Source organism: Triticum aestivum, chromosome 5A (genome assembly GCF_018294505.1).
Source record: "Triticum aestivum cultivar Chinese Spring chromosome 5A, IWGSC CS RefSeq v2.1, whole genome shotgun sequence".
NCBI lineage: Eukaryota > Viridiplantae > Streptophyta > Magnoliopsida > Poales > Poaceae > Triticum > Triticum aestivum.
Genome location: NC_057806.1, coordinates 11,692,991 through 11,711,577, shown reverse-complemented (window position 1 = coordinate 11,711,577; position 18,587 = coordinate 11,692,991). Strand labels below are relative to the sequence as shown.

The following is an 18,587-nucleotide window of genomic DNA, read 5'->3' as shown; positions in this document are numbered from 1 at the left end:
CGATCCGCCCCGCAGAGATCACGACCGTCCATCCAAGCAGCATCGAACCCCTCATACCGTCCCACGTCACGGATCCGGGACAACCACGCCTCCACCAATCAGCGCTCACATCCCCCCCTCTATAAACCCACATCAGCCCCGCAACTCCTTTCCCAGCATCTCGTTCCAAATCTCCCACCTTAGCAGCACCGGCGGCTTCCCCTCTCCCCGCTCCAGACGCAGCGATGGCCCCCAAGGCGGCGGAGAAGAAGCCGGCGGCGAAGAAGCCCGCGGAGGAGGAGGCGACGACGGAGAAGGCCGAGAAGGCGCCGGCCGGGAAGAAGCCCAAGGCCGAGAAGCGGCTGCCGGCGGCGGGCAAGGGCAAGGCCTCCGGCAAGGAGGGCGGCGGCGACAAGAAGTCCAGGAAGAAGGGCAAGAAGAGCGTGGAGACGTACAAGATCTACATCTTCAAGGTGCTGAAGCAGGTGCACCCCGACATGGGCATCTCCTCAAAGGCCATGTCCATCATGAACTCCTTCATCAACGACATCTTCGAGAAGCTCGCCGGCGAGGCCGCCAAGCTCGCCCGCTACAACAAGAAGCCCACCATCACGTCACGGGAGATCCAGACCTCCGTCCGCCTCGTCCTCCCCGGCGAGCTCGCCAAGCACGCCGTCTCCGAGGGCACCAAGGCCGTCACCAAGTTCACCTCCTCTTAGATTGTACATCTAGTAGCGACTGTAGATGGTTCTGTTTACTTGGTGCTTGTCGACTCTGGCTATCTGGAAGTATAAGTGGTATTACTGCTGGCTAGATGGGAATTGCAGAATGATTGCCAAAGCTCTGTTGGTTCTTTGGTTGTAACAGCCGAATTTGTGCTTCTTTTCTTTTGGTAAACTGACATATCAAAAGTTGTGATCCATTTCAGCTGTGACTGTGATACTGATCTCTGCCATGCGATTGTGCTTTCGTAGCAATGTAAGTTTCCAGAATCCACTTGATTCTGGTGCAATGTTGTCCAATCGCCTGGGCTTATTTCCTGCTGTGATTGTTTATTGTCAATAAGAGCAACCCCAATGGTTTGCTTGCCATGTCTGGTTCTTGTTTTGGTAGTACTCCCTCCATCCGAAAATACTTGTCATCAAAATGGACAAAAAAAGATGTACTTGACATCAAAATGGATAAAAAAGAATATATATAGAACTAAAACATATCTAGATACATCCCCTTTTATTCATTTTGATGACAAGTATTTCCGGACAGAGGGAGTAGTTTCCTTTGCTTATGAAGCAGTATCAGTCAAATTGGTCAGCCTGAAGCAGCTTGGCGTTGTACATGATTGTGTTACTGTGAAAATGCCAAGTGTGAGAAAATTAGACTAGCTGTCTGTTTCTTGCCGGAAGGTGTTCCTTAAACAAGATGATGTGCTAGAGGCATGCTTCTGTATTGCCTTGCTATAAACAAGATGGTGTTTATTGTATCGTCTTTGATGCACATTTGGTTTATACATGGAAGCTATGGTCTTCTGACCTGCTGGTGTCATGTACACATAGAAGGTGAACCATCTTCACTTAAATCCAAGGGCTGATAACTTTTGTGAGTTGTCACGGTGGTATTATGTAAAATGGTTGGGTTTGTGATAGCTGTGCCTGAATCTGCGCGCATCGTGCACTGTAGTTGCATGGAAACAACAATTGTAATAACACAGTGGTATTTTGGTCACCATTTATTATTATTATTATTATTGACTTAATATATTTTATCTTGGGTTTGGGTTGGTAGGTGGTGTGTCACAAGATGTGCAACGACATGGTGAGCTTGTTCTCATCCTGCTCTTCAGACACCGCAGCAATTCAGAGATTGTTGAACTTCATGACTAGCTGGTAAGTGCTTTCAAAATCCTATGATAGGTTGCATCCTGCAGGCTGCAAACAACAACTTGGATCTGTGTTGATTATCTGTCCATCTGTCGTTTTTGTCCTCTCGATAGTTCCTGAGTCGATCAAATTGTATGTATAGAAGGGCAAACTGATCAAGACCTGTGATTCGTTGGTCATCTCTAAAATTTTAGGAGAGATGGTATGTGCTATTATAAAACATCAAGAAATGCAAATTAAATGTGAGATGTCCTATTGGTAACACCAGTTTGTTAACACCTTGTCATCATTATCCAATGGTCACATGATCACCGGTGAGTCTCTAGATCATTACTTAACAGAAGTATTCAGATAGCTACTTATAAGATATAATATAGTCATGCAACTCAACTAAAATTGTAAGAATTAAAAAGAATCAGCAAAAAGGTGAACTAGTTTTTCAGCATTCCAGAGCAGATGTAAGCATTGTTCAGAAGAGGTAACCATCTGCACAAGAATCTAGTTTAACATCAAATACTGATGAAAAGGAGTTCAACTAGTACATCTAGAAGAAAAACTGCATCACATACTAGGATCATAATACCTTGTAGACACATTCAGATTATGAATGTCTGACCATTGTCAACCAACCGGCACCTTAACACAGCCCGTAGAGCAGTCTAGGTGGAAGAACATGCAAGTAAAGTTAAGCACATGGCCTTTTCGTGCATAAGATCCCCACAAATAAGAAAAGAAATCAAAGAAATTATCATCTTCAGCTGCTGCAACAGAAGATGCCAAAGGATCTTATCCTGGTGTAAATAACATGATAATATAAGCATCGCATAACCGATAACTTGCAATATAAACATGATGGTAACTTTTTTACCAAAGGAAAAAAAGTTGTTAAAAACATACACTCGCCTCGCGCGTGAGCCTCTTGGATGAATGCAACACATGGCGTGCCACGAGGAAGTCACATAATGTTTAGTCTCATGAGGGGCACACGTGCTATAGGCGTGATAAGTTACGCAAAAACATCGTGATAATTTTTGACCTATGGGAAAAGCTACCGAAACACACCCAGTTTTTAGGTGCAAGTACCATGATAATATATGAACTGTAGACCCGGTAACTCATGAACAACCCCCCATGGTAACTTTGACCGGGGGAGGTTAATGTACATATACCCTGCTAACTTATGTGTAAGTACCGCGGTATTTTACACATCGAAAACCTTATAACTTATGTACAAAATACAGTGGTAACTTTGAAGGGGTGTAGTTGTTGAAGCATAGTACCTGGTATGTTTTATGTAAATAGCACGGTAAGTTATGCAACACAGGCCTGATAACTTGCATACAAATGCCATGGTAACTTTGTCCTGAGGAGAAATCATGTGATAGACGTGAAGAAGTGGCAGTTTTCTCGGGGATGGCTGCCCATGATGTGCGGGAGAAGCAGGTTTCTCGGGTGAACCTGCGGGGTCGTTTAGGAGGAGACGAGGTCAAAGGACAAGGGATCGTGTTATACTTTAAAATGAAAGAAATAGAGATGTGGCAGTTTTGCTTATATGGCACACATGTGCCAAATATCACAGTCCTAAATTTGTACAACATGCATCTCTGATTGAGCAATTTCATCAAGATGTCAACTTCTGTTTTGTCATAGTCAAACCTTCAATTTGCCCTCGGCAAGCACGTTCACTCAACATCTTCTATTTTCTGTTCAAGCACGACCCATATTTGTCTTAGGTTAACTTGATCTCGGAATCGATAAATAAAGTCATAAACCAATGTCTTCTCTTTAGCCTCCATCATCTAGAGGCCTACAAATATACTGTCTTGTCTCCAATGTACACATATGTTTGCTGGCTGATGATTCCATAGTAATTATATCGGGGTGTTGGCCATTGTTATCTCTTATGACTAATCACAGTCTTAAAAATGCCACGGGGTAAGCTACTTAATCACAAATTACTTTGGAACATTTTTTATTGTGTCATTTCCATAATATCTTCTGGCGGTACGCTTGGACGTCATGAAAAGTATGATCTGTTTAATATTACCACCGTTCGGAAAATAAGTGACATGGTTTTAGTTCTAGTTACTTACCGAATGGAGGGAGTATCACTTATAGCTTTATTTATACGTGTAACCATCTGGACATGTGCTTTTGTAGAAAAGCCCAAAAGACATAATTTGCTTGGTATGATTGTAAGTTAGTAATTTGTCAAAACATTTCACTCGGGGCATGTGAAATCCTTCACTCACACAGCCAGCACATGTTTGAATTTCCTTTTGCCAGTATTGCTACATTGTCATTTGACTCATTTGGTGCATTTCCATCCGCTTTTACTTAGTTGTCATTCTACTAAAACATCAAACTATTATTACTACTGGATATTTATTTACGCTGCATAGATTTATTTACCAAGTTTACTTCAACTTTACGTGCTAAACATCGCTGTGTCAACATTTTTTTGATTAAATAAAGCATACTGTTCGTAAAGAAAAAACTTTGGAGAAAAGCACGATCCGCCCCGCAGAGATCACGACCGTCCATCCAAGCAGCATCGAACCCCTCATACCGTCCCACGTCACGGATCCGGGACAACCACGCCTCCACCAATCAGCGCTCACATCCCCCCCTCTATAAACCCACATCAGCCCCGCAACTCCTTTCCCAGCATCTCGTTCCAAATCTCCCACCTTAGCAGCACCGGCGGCTTCCCCTCTCCCCGCTCCAGACGCAGCGATGGCCCCCAAGGCGGCGGAGAAGAAGCCGGCGGCGAAGAAGCCCGCGGAGGAGGAGGCGACGACGGAGAAGGCCGAGAAGGCGCCGGCCGGGAAGAAGCCCAAGGCCGAGAAGCGGCTGCCGGCGGCGGGCAAGGGCAAGGCCTCCGGCAAGGAGGGCGGCGGCGACAAGAAGTCCAGGAAGAAGGGCAAGAAGAGCGTGGAGACGTACAAGATCTACATCTTCAAGGTGCTGAAGCAGGTGCACCCCGACATGGGCATCTCCTCAAAGGCCATGTCCATCATGAACTCCTTCATCAACGACATCTTCGAGAAGCTCGCCGGCGAGGCCGCCAAGCTCGCCCGCTACAACAAGAAGCCCACCATCACGTCACGGGAGATCCAGACCTCCGTCCGCCTCGTCCTCCCCGGCGAGCTCGCCAAGCACGCCGTCTCCGAGGGCACCAAGGCCGTCACCAAGTTCACCTCCTCTTAGATTGTACATCTAGTAGCGACTGTAGATGGTTCTGTTTACTTGGTGCTTGTCGACTCTGGCTATCTGGAAGTATAAGTGGTATTACTGCTGGCTAGATGGGAATTGCAGAATGATTGCCAAAGCTCTGTTGGTTCTTTGGTTGTAACAGCCGAATTTGTGCTTCTTTTCTTTTGGTAAACTGACATATCAAAAGTTGTGATCCATTTCAGCTGTGACTGTGATACTGATCTCTGCCATGCGATTGTGCTTTCGTAGCAATGTAAGTTTCCAGAATCCACTTGATTCTGGTGCAATGTTGTCCAATCGCCTGGGCTTATTTCCTGCTGTGATTGTTTATTGTCAATAAGAGCAACCCCAATGGTTTGCTTGCCATGTCTGGTTCTTGTTTTGGTAGTACTCCCTCCATCCGAAAATACTTGTCATCAAAATGGACAAAAAAAGATGTACTTGACATCAAAATGGATAAAAAAGAATATATATAGAACTAAAACATATCTAGATACATCCCCTTTTATTCATTTTGATGACAAGTATTTCCGGACAGAGGGAGTAGTTTCCTTTGCTTATGAAGCAGTATCAGTCAAATTGGTCAGCCTGAAGCAGCTTGGCGTTGTACATGATTGTGTTACTGTGAAAATGCCAAGTGTGAGAAAATTAGACTAGCTGTCTGTTTCTTGCCGGAAGGTGTTCCTTAAACAAGATGATGTGCTAGAGGCATGCTTCTGTATTGCCTTGCTATAAACAAGATGGTGTTTATTGTATCGTCTTTGATGCACATTTGGTTTATACATGGAAGCTATGGTCTTCTGACCTGCTGGTGTCATGTACACATAGAAGGTGAACCATCTTCACTTAAATCCAAGGGCTGATAACTTTTGTGAGTTGTCACGGTGGTATTATGTAAAATGGTTGGGTTTGTGATAGCTGTGCCTGAATCTGCGCGCATCGTGCACTGTAGTTGCATGGAAACAACAATTGTAATAACACAGTGGTATTTTGGTCACCATTTATTATTATTATTATTATTGACTTAATATATTTTATCTTGGGTTTGGGTTGGTAGGTGGTGTGTCACAAGATGTGCAACGACATGGTGAGCTTGTTCTCATCCTGCTCTTCAGACACCGCAGCAATTCAGAGATTGTTGAACTTCATGACTAGCTGGTAAGTGCTTTCAAAATCCTATGATAGGTTGCATCCTGCAGGCTGCAAACAACAACTTGGATCTGTGTTGATTATCTGTCCATCTGTCGTTTTTGTCCTCTCGATAGTTCCTGAGTCGATCAAATTGTATGTATAGAAGGGCAAACTGATCAAGACCTGTGATTCGTTGGTCATCTCTAAAATTTTAGGAGAGATGGTATGTGCTATTATAAAACATCAAGAAATGCAAATTAAATGTGAGATGTCCTATTGGTAACACCAGTTTGTTAACACCTTGTCATCATTATCCAATGGTCACATGATCACCGGTGAGTCTCTAGATCATTACTTAACAGAAGTATTCAGATAGCTACTTATAAGATATAATATAGTCATGCAACTCAACTAAAATTGTAAGAATTAAAAAGAATCAGCAAAAAGGTGAACTAGTTTTTCAGCATTCCAGAGCAGATGTAAGCATTGTTCAGAAGAGGTAACCATCTGCACAAGAATCTAGTTTAACATCAAATACTGATGAAAAGGAGTTCAACTAGTACATCTAGAAGAAAAACTGCATCACATACTAGGATCATAATACCTTGTAGACACATTCAGATTATGAATGTCTGACCATTGTCAACCAACCGGCACCTTAACACAGCCCGTAGAGCAGTCTAGGTGGAAGAACATGCAAGTAAAGTTAAGCACATGGCCTTTTCGTGCATAAGATCCCCACAAATAAGAAAAGAAATCAAAGAAATTATCATCTTCAGCTGCTGCAACAGAAGATGCCAAAGGATCTTATCCTGGTGTAAATAACATGATAATATAAGCATCGCATAACCGATAACTTGCAATATAAACATGATGGTAACTTTTTTACCAAAGGAAAAAAAGTTGTTAAAAACATACACTCGCCTCGCGCGTGAGCCTCTTGGATGAATGCAACACATGGCGTGCCACGAGGAAGTCACATAATGTTTAGTCTCATGAGGGGCACACGTGCTATAGGCGTGATAAGTTACGCAAAAACATCGTGATAATTTTTGACCTATGGGAAAAGCTACCGAAACACACCCAGTTTTTAGGTGCAAGTACCATGATAATATATGAACTGTAGACCCGGTAACTCATGAACAACCCCCCATGGTAACTTTGACCGGGGGAGGTTAATGTACATATACCCTGCTAACTTATGTGTAAGTACCGCGGTATTTTACACATCGAAAACCTTATAACTTATGTACAAAATACAGTGGTAACTTTGAAGGGGTGTAGTTCTTGAAGAGTCATAAGAGATAAGAATCAGAATACAGTGGTAACGCGACAATCCAGAGAGGCTCGTATTTTGCCCGTTTGAGTCAGCCGAGTGGATGGGTGTGTCTGCCTTTTGGTTTATATTGGCCAGTGCACCCAGCAAGTGGCGGATCTATTTTCCCGGGTCCACAAAAAAATCATTTCAAAACATTGCGGCCAAACTAAACATAATTAAACATTAATAACTGGTCAACCGCGAGCCAAAATCCACTTAAACATTAATAAAACATAAAAAAGAACACACTCCTGCACGTTGCCCTTCCCCTTCCCGTCGTTTCTGCTGCCGGTGAGGTTGATGAAGGGTGGCGGCAGCCCAACCCAGAAGAATGCGCTCTTCCACTTAAACATTAACCAAGGGCGGTTCCGCAGTAGGCAGTTATATCCTACCACCATTAACCAAGGGCGGTTCCGCGGTAGGCAGTTATATCCTACCACCATTAACCAAGGGCGGTAGGAAAAGGGTCGGATCATGAAAATTTTACAAAACATCATGCTTATCATGCTAAGTTTAGAAAAATGGTCAAAACAGTGGATTCAGCCCCCTAGGGACGCCCCATCAGTGACAACAGAAGCGGGTTTCTTTAAGAGTAAAAGAGATTTTGAGAATACCAAGCAAAGATGAAAACAGGTCAACACTTCTCAGAAGCATGCATTCTGAAACAAAGAGAGTAAACTAACGCAAGAAAGGCGAAGATGATGCGCCAAAAACTAGTATTACACTTCCAAAAGGTTCAGGCCGAATCAGGTACATATCCACAAGGACCAAAATTGGAGCAAGTTTGAGGGTACATATCCGTTCCGTTCACATAAAACATGCGCGGCATTCATTATTGCTCAATCCTAAGAGCTTCAACCAGAGTTCATTCCGGAGGTTAAAACACACCCATTTTCTTCACAAAAACTCATGCAGATCCCCGTTTAGTAGGGCTCCACCGGTGCGCGGAACTTGAGGCCGGCGTACACAGCGGCATCGCCCAGCTCCTCCTCGATCCTCAGAAGCTGTTCCATTTGGGGAAAAATAGCTCTTAGTTTGTTTTCGCAAAAAATAATGAATGCTTATCAAGATCAGACACAAATGAGACGCATCAAATGCAAAATGAACACAAGGCACTGAACAATAGAATAAAGCATGGGGGTCAAATAAATTTCTTTTGTTTGATTGTAAGGTCCTGTTGGCCAACATAATACCAGAAGATTGCTTCAGCAGAACAAGAATAAACAGGAGAGCTACTTGCCTGGTTGTACTTGGCAAGACGCTCCGAGCGACAGGGAGCCCCGGTCTTAATCTGACCCTGTTGCACATGAAGAAACATTGGTCAGTCAGTCGGCCATCGATCCAAAGGAGAAGGTAGCGAGCGTTGCAAGTTCTATGCAGATTATAGAATAATACCGTGGACAAACCAACAGCCAAATCAGCAATGAATGTGTCCTCGGTCTCACCACTGCAGACAGTGGATGTAAAATAAGCATACAGATGGTAACAAGAGAAACAAAGGGATAACAGTCGTGTAATAAGTATCTCCTATCAAGTACCTCCTGTGGCTGGTCATGACACCCCAGCCAGCATGTTTTGACATCTTCACAGCCTCGATACTCTCAGTGACGGATCCAATTTGGTTAACCTATTACATGGAAAGAATGAACAATCAGAATGTGCAAGACATCACACTAGACTCATCACAGGAAAATAACGAGTAAGAACCAACTTCTGGTTGAAGAGAATAATACCTTCAGCAGAAGAGCATTGCATGACTTCTCCTGGATTGCCTTTGCAACTCTCTGCACAACAAAGTGATGTAAGCAATTGCAGTGGTGCAACAAAATGAAAGTGACCACCTACTCAACAGAGCAAATCACTCACAGTTGGGTTGGTGACTAGAAGGTCATCACCAACAATCTGAACTTCCACTCCACATTCCTCAGTCATCTTAGCATAGTGCACCCAGTCATCCTGGTCAAATGGGTCCTCAATCGACACAATGGGGTACTCGCTCACGAATGACTTGTATACGTTCTTCAGGCTATCTCCAGATATCTTCTGGGAACCATCGTTGTTCTACAGCAAGAGAAGGGAATGTTAAAAGATGCCCCTGCAAAGACAAGAAATTATTTGCAGAAATTAAACATTGGGGCTTACCTCTTCCTTGAAGTTGAGGTCATAGGTTTTGTCCTTGTCATTGTAGAACTCTGAAGCAGCAACATCCATTCCAATGACAACCTAGAATTTCCCAAACCAACAAATCTCCTTCAGTCACAAACTTAAAACTTCATTGAGAAGTGCACAACAGATTAATTCAAGAAGACAGACCTTGCCGGTGTATCCAGCCTTCTCAATTGCGGTCTTCAAGAGCTCAAGGCCCTCCTTGTTCTCCTATAATATCAAAAAAAAAGAAGTCAAATTACACGGCAGATGCAATTTATAGTAACACAGTAGTTTTATAAATCAAAACATAACAGTCATCAGCTGCTGTCATACTTCTTCTCCAAGAACAGGGAAATACCTGAATGTTAGGAGCAAAACCACCTTCATCTCCAACATTGGTGGCATCCTGGCCATACTTCTTCTTGATAACAGACTGTTACAGAAAATGGAAGTTTAGTTAATTTATTTTTTACAAAATAAAAAATAGATAGAAAGATAAAGATGAAAGAATTACCTTCAAGTTGTGGTACACCTCAACACCCATCTTCATTGCCTCCTTGAATGAGGCAGCTCCAGTAGGAAGGATCATGAACTCCTGCAAAGATGCAAGTATAGGCATAAGTAACATGTGTGCGAAAACATGACAAAAGATGCGGAAATCTTAGTTCAGAGCATTGCCTGCATGGCAAGCTTGTTTCCAGCATGGGATCCACCATTGATGACATTGAATGCAGGAACAGGCAAAACCAATTGCTTGTTGCCAGCAAGGTTGGCAATGTGCTGCAGAGAAGAATATTTCATGTTAGAAGACAGGATAGCTAAAAGCAAACACATGAAGAATGATCAGAGGAGATTAGTATGCTGCATACCTGGTACAGTGGAATCTTCTTGACGCTGGCTCCAGCTTTGCAAACAGCTAGTGACACAGCCAGGATTGCATTAGCACCAAGCTGAATTTACAAAAGAAATCAAGCTGTTAGAAGGGAATCTGCAAATGGAAAATAGTACCCCCTCTCTAAAGGTAATACTCATCATATGCTATACCTTTTGCTTGCACCAACCCCACTCATTCTTGGTTCCATCAAGCTGCTGAACCATAAAGTTGTCGAGCTCAGTTTGAGCGGTAGGGTCCTGTAGAAGGGAAAAGAGCAATGAATAAATTATCATTCTCAAATCTCATGAACAGAGAAAGGGGGGCAAAGACAAAACTAACCTTGCCGACCAAAGCAGGTGCAATAATGGAGTTCACATTGTTAACAGCCTGTGACAGAACAGCAAAAACATGTAAATATCACAAGAACCAAATTATGCATGCAAATGGTAATATAATGTCAACTGCAGTAGAAACCACCACTAGATGCAGTTATTCTAGTGAAACATCCGGCCATAAATGCAGTTAAGTTGGTCTATTATTAGTAAGGAAAAATATATAACATGAGACTTGTAACCCCCCCCCCCCCAAAAAAAAAATCCAGTCAGCAGCAACAATAAACCATATTTTAGTTCACATCATAACATTACCGTTTTTTTATAAAACCTGGCATAGAATAGAAATAGCAAGTTATACAGCAGCAGGAAACATTGCTTGGATGAAAGCAGCATGTTAAAATAAGTTTGGTCATATTAAATAGCTATAAGAATTGTGGCATAGATTTACAGAATGTGAATATATAAGCAGCAGCCACATTAAATCACCAAGTACCACAACATAGATTTACAGACTGTGAAGATAAAATTCGGTGAAACAAATGTAAACCTTGGAAACACCCTTGCCCAAGTAGTCAGATCCACCGTCCCTCAGCTCCAAAGCTTCATAGACACCTACATAAGAGGGATGATTCAGACAAGATTAGCTTCATTCAGTCAATAAATGATGACAGGAGCATTGTGTACCTTCACTAGACAGGAACCAAGGCAAAAGTTGATTATAAGGCTGAAAGGAAAACAGCGATGATGTAATAATAACAAAATGACTCACCAGTTGATGCACCGCTGGGAACAGCGGCCCTGGCGAAGGTTCCATCTGAGCAGCACACATCAACCTGATGCACAATAACAATGGAGTTAGCAACCATATCTTACATCACACTACGGCATCATCAGGCACAGATCAACAAGAATATCCCACCGACAGCAAAACCAGAGCATCGCGTTTCAGACTAGGGCGTAACTATGGACACCAGACCATAAGCTATACATTGCAGATAGTAAGCAGGCTGCGGTTGCCTTTGAGGTGGACTATGAGAATCCGGCTTTTCCAACTAGCTTCCGCCTTTCAGCAAGCACAAACGGAGCATAAGCATGACGACAAACCGATCCGTGGTTACAACCATAAATGGATGGCAAGCAGGCAAGATGAAAATTGCACGCGCCACAGGATCTGACTGCACAAACCACCACCTCGAGTGGAATCTAGCGTGACCCAACCCCCCCCCCCCCCCCCCAAAAAAATCTAGCCGAGGGCAATTTACATCGTACCGGCTGCTCACCTACCCAAAACCCCTCGGTCACGGTCACACGAGAGGAGCCCGTCAGAAACCCTACACCCTGCTCCGCAGAAACCCCAGCCCAAGCCCCGCGGGCGAACCAGACCAGATCGGCCGCGCAATCGAAGCCCGGCTGCTGCTACGAACGCGGTACCCGCTACCGCTACCAGATCGAGCCGAGCCGGACCGACGGTGCACAGATCGGGGAGATTGGCGGGGCGGGTGCGTACCTCGACGGTGGGGTTGGCGCGGCTGTCGAAGATCTGGCGGGCCTTGACGGACTGGATCGTGGCGGCCATGGCCGGAGCTCTGGTCTCGCGTGGCTTGGAGAGGAAGCCGAGATCGAATCGAGAGGAGGGCGAGAGGGGTGGGGGTTCGCTGTACGGGTGGACGGCCCCTGCTTTCTTAATTCTTATAGCCACGATGCGGATGCAAACGGGGCCGCCGCTTGTTTCTGACGAGCACACGGGACGCCGCGTCTCGCTGCGGGTGGGGCCGCCCGCGTGTAAGGGGCACGGAGATGGAACAACTGGCGAATATGCCGTGGGATTCGCAGAGCGGTCTGGGGAGCGCACCAGGAGGGGTTAGGCTGATGGGGACACGTGTCGCCTGCCCATTGGGCCGACCCAGGTGGCATCGGGTTAATCACCAGCAAGAGAACTTGAACTTGAACTTTTGCCGTGTTTTATTTATTATATCGGGCTAATCATCATTATTATTATAATCAATCATCAGATCTGCCGTGTTTTATTTATTCAATTATACAGCCGTAAACATCGGGTTGTCCGCGTCGTATATACGGGTATAAATACACTTCTTTCATTGTTTATTTATTATTACAGGGAGATGAGACAATGACACGGCGACCGTTGCTCCCAGGAAGCAAGAGGCATCTCAGATTTCTATGCTGGGGCGAAAGATTTCTCTTCTCTTGTCTTCACTTCACTTGTTGGCAAAGGCGACGCCCTTGTGGATGCTCTCGGCCAGCTCGCCCTTGGCCTTCTCCAGCCCCGCCCTGCACGCGTAAAAGAGAAGACAGGGCGTTGCATCGTAGGTGAGCTCGGCATGGCAAAGCAGTTTGGGCGACACAAACAAATAATCCTTCCCAGCCTCCTAGGTTATCTATGTATGAAAATTCAGCTGCAGACCTCTCAAACTCGTTCAGCGGGCCGAGCGGCAGGACCTCCTCGACGCCCGACCGGCCCAGCCGCACCTTGGACGCGAAGAAGGGCAGCTCCGTCACCTTCAGGGCGCAGAATTGCGAATCAGAACCACTGTTTGGGGAGGGTTAGTTTGGTTAAGAAATGAGCCAAGGTGACAAGAGTAACCTGACAGGCTATGTAAGAGCACTCCACTATCCCGGCGTCGCCGCGCAGCCCTCTCAGGCACGCGTCCGCGAATTTGGCTGCTGCGTAGGCCTGAGAAGGAAAAAAAATGTAGTGTTACTGGATCCATCATTTGAAAATGCACAGAACAGTGATGATGCACGTATGAGCTCATGGAGACCGACCATGGAAAGAGTCGCGGATCCTGCTCCTGCTTTGGCCTGAAATGAATTTGGGTAGTCAGAAAGGAAGGTCATTGCATTTACATGTACTACAACAGTGGTCATGGTTCCTCTACAACACAGCACCAACACTGGTCAAACACTGGCTGGCCAGCCAACAGCTTACGAAAATGTATTGACCGTCAGGCAGCCACCAAACCAGAACATGTGTCCGCAACTAGCACTAGAAATTAGTACAGGGCCCCCCCCTACATGGGTAAAAGTATTGTGTAAAAGAAGGTTTCTGCTCAACTTAACAGTTAACATGCACCTGATAATTGACCTTTGTTGTCAACACTGTGAAGCTCTTAAATAAACTAATATGTGCATCTTTGTCTATTATAGAACACAAGGAATTTGGTAATTTCACATATCCATCTCACATCTACTGAGCTCTAACTCTTATGTTCTCAAAACATAGCTCGTCAGATCTTATTCAGCTTTGCTAACTATAAGCTGAAGAACTGCAAACCAGTCATGTTTGAACAAAGTGTCGATCCAAGCTTTCAGCAACATAAAGGAGAGGACTAAGTCTGTAAAGGCATTGAGATAGAATTTCAGTCCTCCCTGGACTTATCTCCGCCTTCTTTCTTTCTCCTTGCTTCTTTTCCAATCTATTGCAGATCCCCAGTTCTGCTGTGAGTTCAGATTAATGATGTGTTTGATTCGTAAGAACATTCTAGCTCTTGCAATCGGACGCAATACAGTATTCATAGCTAATTCTCCCTCCGATCCAAAATAAGTGTCGCAGCTTTGAACTAAGGTTAGTTCAACCTTTGTTCAAAACTGTGACACTTATTATGGACCGGAGGGAGTACAAAACTATTACTTCGTCACTAAGCCACTGTTCAGAGAGAGCAATTGCAAAAGAAACTTTTAAATTGACTTTTATCCCCCCCACTGTGCGTACAAGATATGGCATTAGATGATAAGGGAAACCATACCTCAACTACTTCTGTCCCACCATTCTGTATGCGAGAAGTGAGATAACTAATTTCTTCTGAGGTAAACGAGCAGGGAGGATTCACCTACAAAAACAACAAAGTTCCATGAAGAAAAATAAAAAATGAACAGAGTAAGTACTAGATTCCATCAGATGGAAACAATTTTTCAGCTACATATATGGTTCAAAATTTGAAGCAGCTGCAAGTGCTAATAACCTGTGAAAGGAGTGGTAATATCGTAACTCCTGCATGCCCACCAACAACAGGAACATTGACATCTCTGGGGTCAAGTCCAAGAACCTCTCCCTGTAGACAGAGAATGACAGGAATAGGAATTTGAGAACCTGTCCATATAGAAACTAGCAATATAATTGGGCAATATGGCAAACAATTTTTAAGTACATACCACAAAGGTATTGGCTCTCACTACATCAAGTGTTGTCACCCCCAATAGGCGCTTAGGATCATATGTTCCAGCTTTTTTAAATACTTCAGCAGCGATCGGAACGGTAGAATTTACAGGGTTACTGATCACATTCACAATCGCATTTGGGCAGCATTTTGCAATTCCCTCACAAAGAGTCCGAACAATCCCGGCATTGATGTTGAACAAATCATCCCTTGTCATCCCAGGTTTCCGAGGAATGCCAGCAGGAATGATCACAAGATCCATTCCAGTAAGAGCACTTTCCAATTGTGACTGACCCAAGAAGCCACGCACCTGTAGAAATTATACCTTAGCATAATTACACCCAATGATCAGATAACCTTTAAGGTTCAAGAATCAGGCGATAATTGTATGCATAGGCTAGGGCGGACAAAGATATGTGGACAGCTATTAATATTATGCCAATCAAATATCTGCCTGTTACATAAAATTCAAGTAGGTTATATGTTTTCCTTGCAACATTATTTATTGTTTTCAGATTTAAATCCACAATTATTACTGAATGATCAGACACTTCATATATTCTTCGGAGATCTCATGACTTTAAGAACAATGCATGATGCCACTGGAAATTGGCTACTTGTTTGCTGAGTTATGGATTATAAGATTGTAACACAGAAACAACCAGCTGGCTAATGCTAATTTCCAAACCTCTACTGTATGTACCTCGATTGGTTTCTTTAATGGAAATCGGGGAAGAGATCCCTTTGCTACCCCGCAAAAAAAAACTACCATACGAGCTAAAAGGACAGTAGAGAAGACATACATTCCTTCAGTAATTCATTTCCTCTAAACAAAACCTACACGGATCACATGGAGAGCAACTGTACTAGAGGTCTACCAACATGCAACTACATTATCCTTTCAGAATCAATTTTCAGTGAGCAACTTCGCAGAAACAGGACATAAAGACAGGGTCAAGGAGCATACCACAGCACCGGTGTTCATGTGGCTAATGTCAGCTGTGACACCAGGTGTGTTGACAACATCATATAAATGGAGCACCGAAACAAGAGGGTTCATCTTCATGAGCAGCGAGAGCGGCTGGCCAATCCCACCAGATGCACCCAGGACTGCGACCTTGAACCCTGGTGCCGCACCTTTTGCACGGCAATCAGAGCCCTTCAAGATGGCCACCTCCTCCATCTTCAAAATAAGGAAAGAGAAAATTTAGCCTAGTAGAAGCTGATTCTGGAGTGGACGATACCTTTTATGCATTGGCCAACCACGACAGTTCCACAGGTTTAACTAAGTTTAAGAGCTAAATTTAGGAAGTTGTCTGACAAAAACACCAGCTAAGAATAATTCAGATGATTCTAAATTTCCCAACAGCTAGATAGCAACACTGGCCTGAAAGCATCATAATAAGATATCGTGATTGTAGTCGCTAGGAGATCTACTTGATGCTCACTAAATATACAAGGTTTCAACTGCCAGAATCAGAGAATAGCAGGCAGTAGTTCCAAATTGCATCCCATCATCGTATGTTTTTCTAGTAAAAACGGGCGTGTTTATCAACTTGCTAATGCTTGTAATACTACTTCTAGTAATTGCTGCATCTGTAATACCAAATCCAATGGACCTTACTTCAGTGTTTGCTGTACACAAGAACTGTGATGGTGTCTATTATTAGGCTTCCCGAAGCAGCAACTCGAACCTTGCAGATTCAACTCAGATTTAGACAAGGCTACTCGACAGTCGATTCCTGGTCAATGGATCGCTAATTCCGAAGTATACAAGGATCATGGAAAGAACGGATGCGGCCAGGCTAAGCAGCTACGCGCAGAAGCGCTGCGGGGAGGGAGCACCGGATGCCGCCACGGCCGGCGGCGAGAGCTAATCAGGGGAAGAACTGGCGCTCCCCCTCTGGGTCTGGGCAGGATCTCGCTCCGACCAAATCTGAGCTGAGACGGCAGTAACAGAGCAGAGGGAGGGAGGGGTGGTTGTGGGTTCGTGCCTGCGAGGTGGGCGGGCGGAGGTGGGAGGCGACCCTGGCCATCCGCCTCGCCGCCGCGGAGTCGGCGCCTTGCTCCATGGCCGTCTAGTTGGCGTGGTCGCCGGAGACTCGGGAGGCGACGAGAGACGAGAAGAGAAGAGACTCTCGGCAGGACAGGGGAGGGGAGGTGGTTGCGAGGGCGGGAGAAAAGGGGTAAAGCCGAGGGGCTGGATGCAAAAGTTGTCTGTCCGCCCGTTCGTTCAGGAATGCGTGCAAGTTTGTTTTGCTTCCATCATCGTGTGGATAAAGATAGGAGTAGTAACGTTGATGCCCATGGATACAAATTCCGAAAATATATTTATTTTACAAGTTTCATTACACTAGCTAAATGTCTGTGCGTTGTCATGAAATAATAAGAATTGATTATTCTACCCATCAAATCGTAGTATTAAATGTTTGACGGTGATATCACAGGTGTGTCCACCGTTCTTTTATAGAAAAATGTGTGTATACTGTTAGAGTACATGACAATGATATTACATGTAGAGTACATGAAAATCCCGATTAGAAGGAATGCACGGTCCATGTGTTATCACTTGAGATCGGCAAATAACCGTGAGCATCTACTTTGATCTTATCTAAGACTTGTCTGTCTTCCCTCACCTGTTTCTTTTGGGGTGCCCTGCCCCTCCTTATATGAGTTGAAGGGGCCGGCTTACATGTAGAGTCCTAGTAGAACTACAATTACTCCCTCTGTTCACTTTTATAAGACCTTGAAGACATTTCAGACAATCTGCAAAACAGCCTATTTTGAGTTGTCTGAAACGACTTACAAAAGTGAACGGAGGGAGTAGTATATTTCCTACTATAAGTCGGATTCCAGACCGGGTCTTCTCTCCGGGGTGGGTCTTGCTTCCTGTGTCAGGGAACGCTCCTCTTCTTGGACCTTCTCTGTGAGCCGGCGCTCCAGGCACTGGGCCACGAGCCGGCCCGCTTCGTGAGTTTCCTTTCAGGCCTTGGGCCTCTTGATCATCGCGGCCTATCTGTTGAATTTATTCTTCAAGCCGCCACCAGATAACCCGGCCCTGAACAGGCGGGTCATACCGTAGGGTTATATCTTCAGCAACAGTCTTTGAAGAACACACCTATGCGAGTCAGAATGTTGGCCACAATCCATGTGATCAGGTAATCTTTAGTAAGCTCGTGAAAGGCCAGGAGTATGACTTATACAATCCACCATGGCGGGGTAGCCCTGGCAGCCATGTACCACTAATGACATTCAGTGAAACTTCTTCGTGCAAGACAGACAATTCAAGGCATTAGTCCATTGTTCAGTTGTAGACAAGTGTAGCTGCTTATCTAGGTGAAGCTCAATTTTAATAGGTCTCCACTGAACTGCTGATATATCAAGCAATACAATTGGAACAATGCAATCCAAATTGCCTATGAGATCTAGTGAAGGTTGTTAGATTTTATGGGGCTCGGCCCACTAAATCTTGTACCTTGGCCCAGTTAAAATTTTGAAATCTCAAAGGCCAATTTGAGTTGCATGCCAAAT

General features: G+C 44.4%; 4 protein-coding genes across 5 annotated transcripts; 2 read left to right on the top strand and 2 right to left on the bottom strand.

Moving 5' to 3' along the window:
• Positions 1-156: 156 nt before the first annotated feature.
• LOC123102000 (histone H2B.1-like) lies at positions 157-906 on the top strand. The gene has a single exon (XM_044523254.1). The coding sequence runs from the start codon at positions 225-227 to the stop codon at positions 696-698; it is 474 nt and encodes a 157-aa protein (XP_044379189.1). The 5' UTR covers positions 157-224; the 3' UTR covers positions 699-906.
• Positions 907-4,524: 3,618 nt separating this feature from the next.
• Positions 4,525-5,274, top strand: LOC123106343 (histone H2B.1-like). Its single transcript, XM_044528541.1, has one exon. The coding sequence runs from the start codon at positions 4,593-4,595 to the stop codon at positions 5,064-5,066; it is 474 nt and encodes a 157-aa protein (XP_044384476.1). The 5' UTR covers positions 4,525-4,592; the 3' UTR covers positions 5,067-5,274.
• A 2,926-nt stretch (positions 5,275-8,200) lies between these two features.
• Positions 8,201-12,641, bottom strand: LOC123101998 (enolase). 2 transcript variants are annotated; one of them, XM_044523252.1, is made up of 17 exons: positions 12,386-12,640; positions 11,648-11,711; positions 11,426-11,490; positions 10,883-10,930; positions 10,714-10,800; positions 10,539-10,619; positions 10,348-10,449; positions 10,184-10,264; positions 10,028-10,102; positions 9,835-9,897; positions 9,664-9,744; positions 9,388-9,582; positions 9,255-9,305; positions 9,060-9,148; positions 8,917-8,968; positions 8,762-8,818; positions 8,201-8,525 (listed from the first exon to the last, which is right to left on the bottom strand). In XM_044523252.1, the coding sequence occupies exons 1-17, from the start codon at positions 12,452-12,454 to the stop codon at positions 8,445-8,447; spliced, it is 1,341 nt and encodes a 446-aa protein (XP_044379187.1). In that variant the 5' UTR covers positions 12,455-12,640; the 3' UTR covers positions 8,201-8,444. The 2 variants fall into 2 exon arrangements, with proteins under 2 accessions (XP_044379187.1, XP_044379186.1); XM_044523251.1 differs by having other exon boundaries at positions 8,762-8,968; positions 12,386-12,641.
• Positions 12,642-12,816: 175 nt separating this feature from the next.
• Positions 12,817-17,297, bottom strand: LOC123101999 (malate dehydrogenase, glyoxysomal). Its single transcript, XM_044523253.1, has 9 exons — positions 17,051-17,297; positions 16,024-16,239; positions 15,052-15,366; positions 14,862-14,951; positions 14,646-14,729; positions 13,666-13,701; positions 13,484-13,573; positions 13,304-13,398; positions 12,817-13,170 (listed from the first exon to the last, which is right to left on the bottom strand). The coding sequence occupies exons 1-9, from the start codon at positions 17,126-17,128 to the stop codon at positions 13,098-13,100; spliced, it is 1,077 nt and encodes a 358-aa protein (XP_044379188.1). The 5' UTR covers positions 17,129-17,297; the 3' UTR covers positions 12,817-13,097.
• Between the last annotated feature and the right edge of the window lie 1,290 nt (positions 17,298-18,587).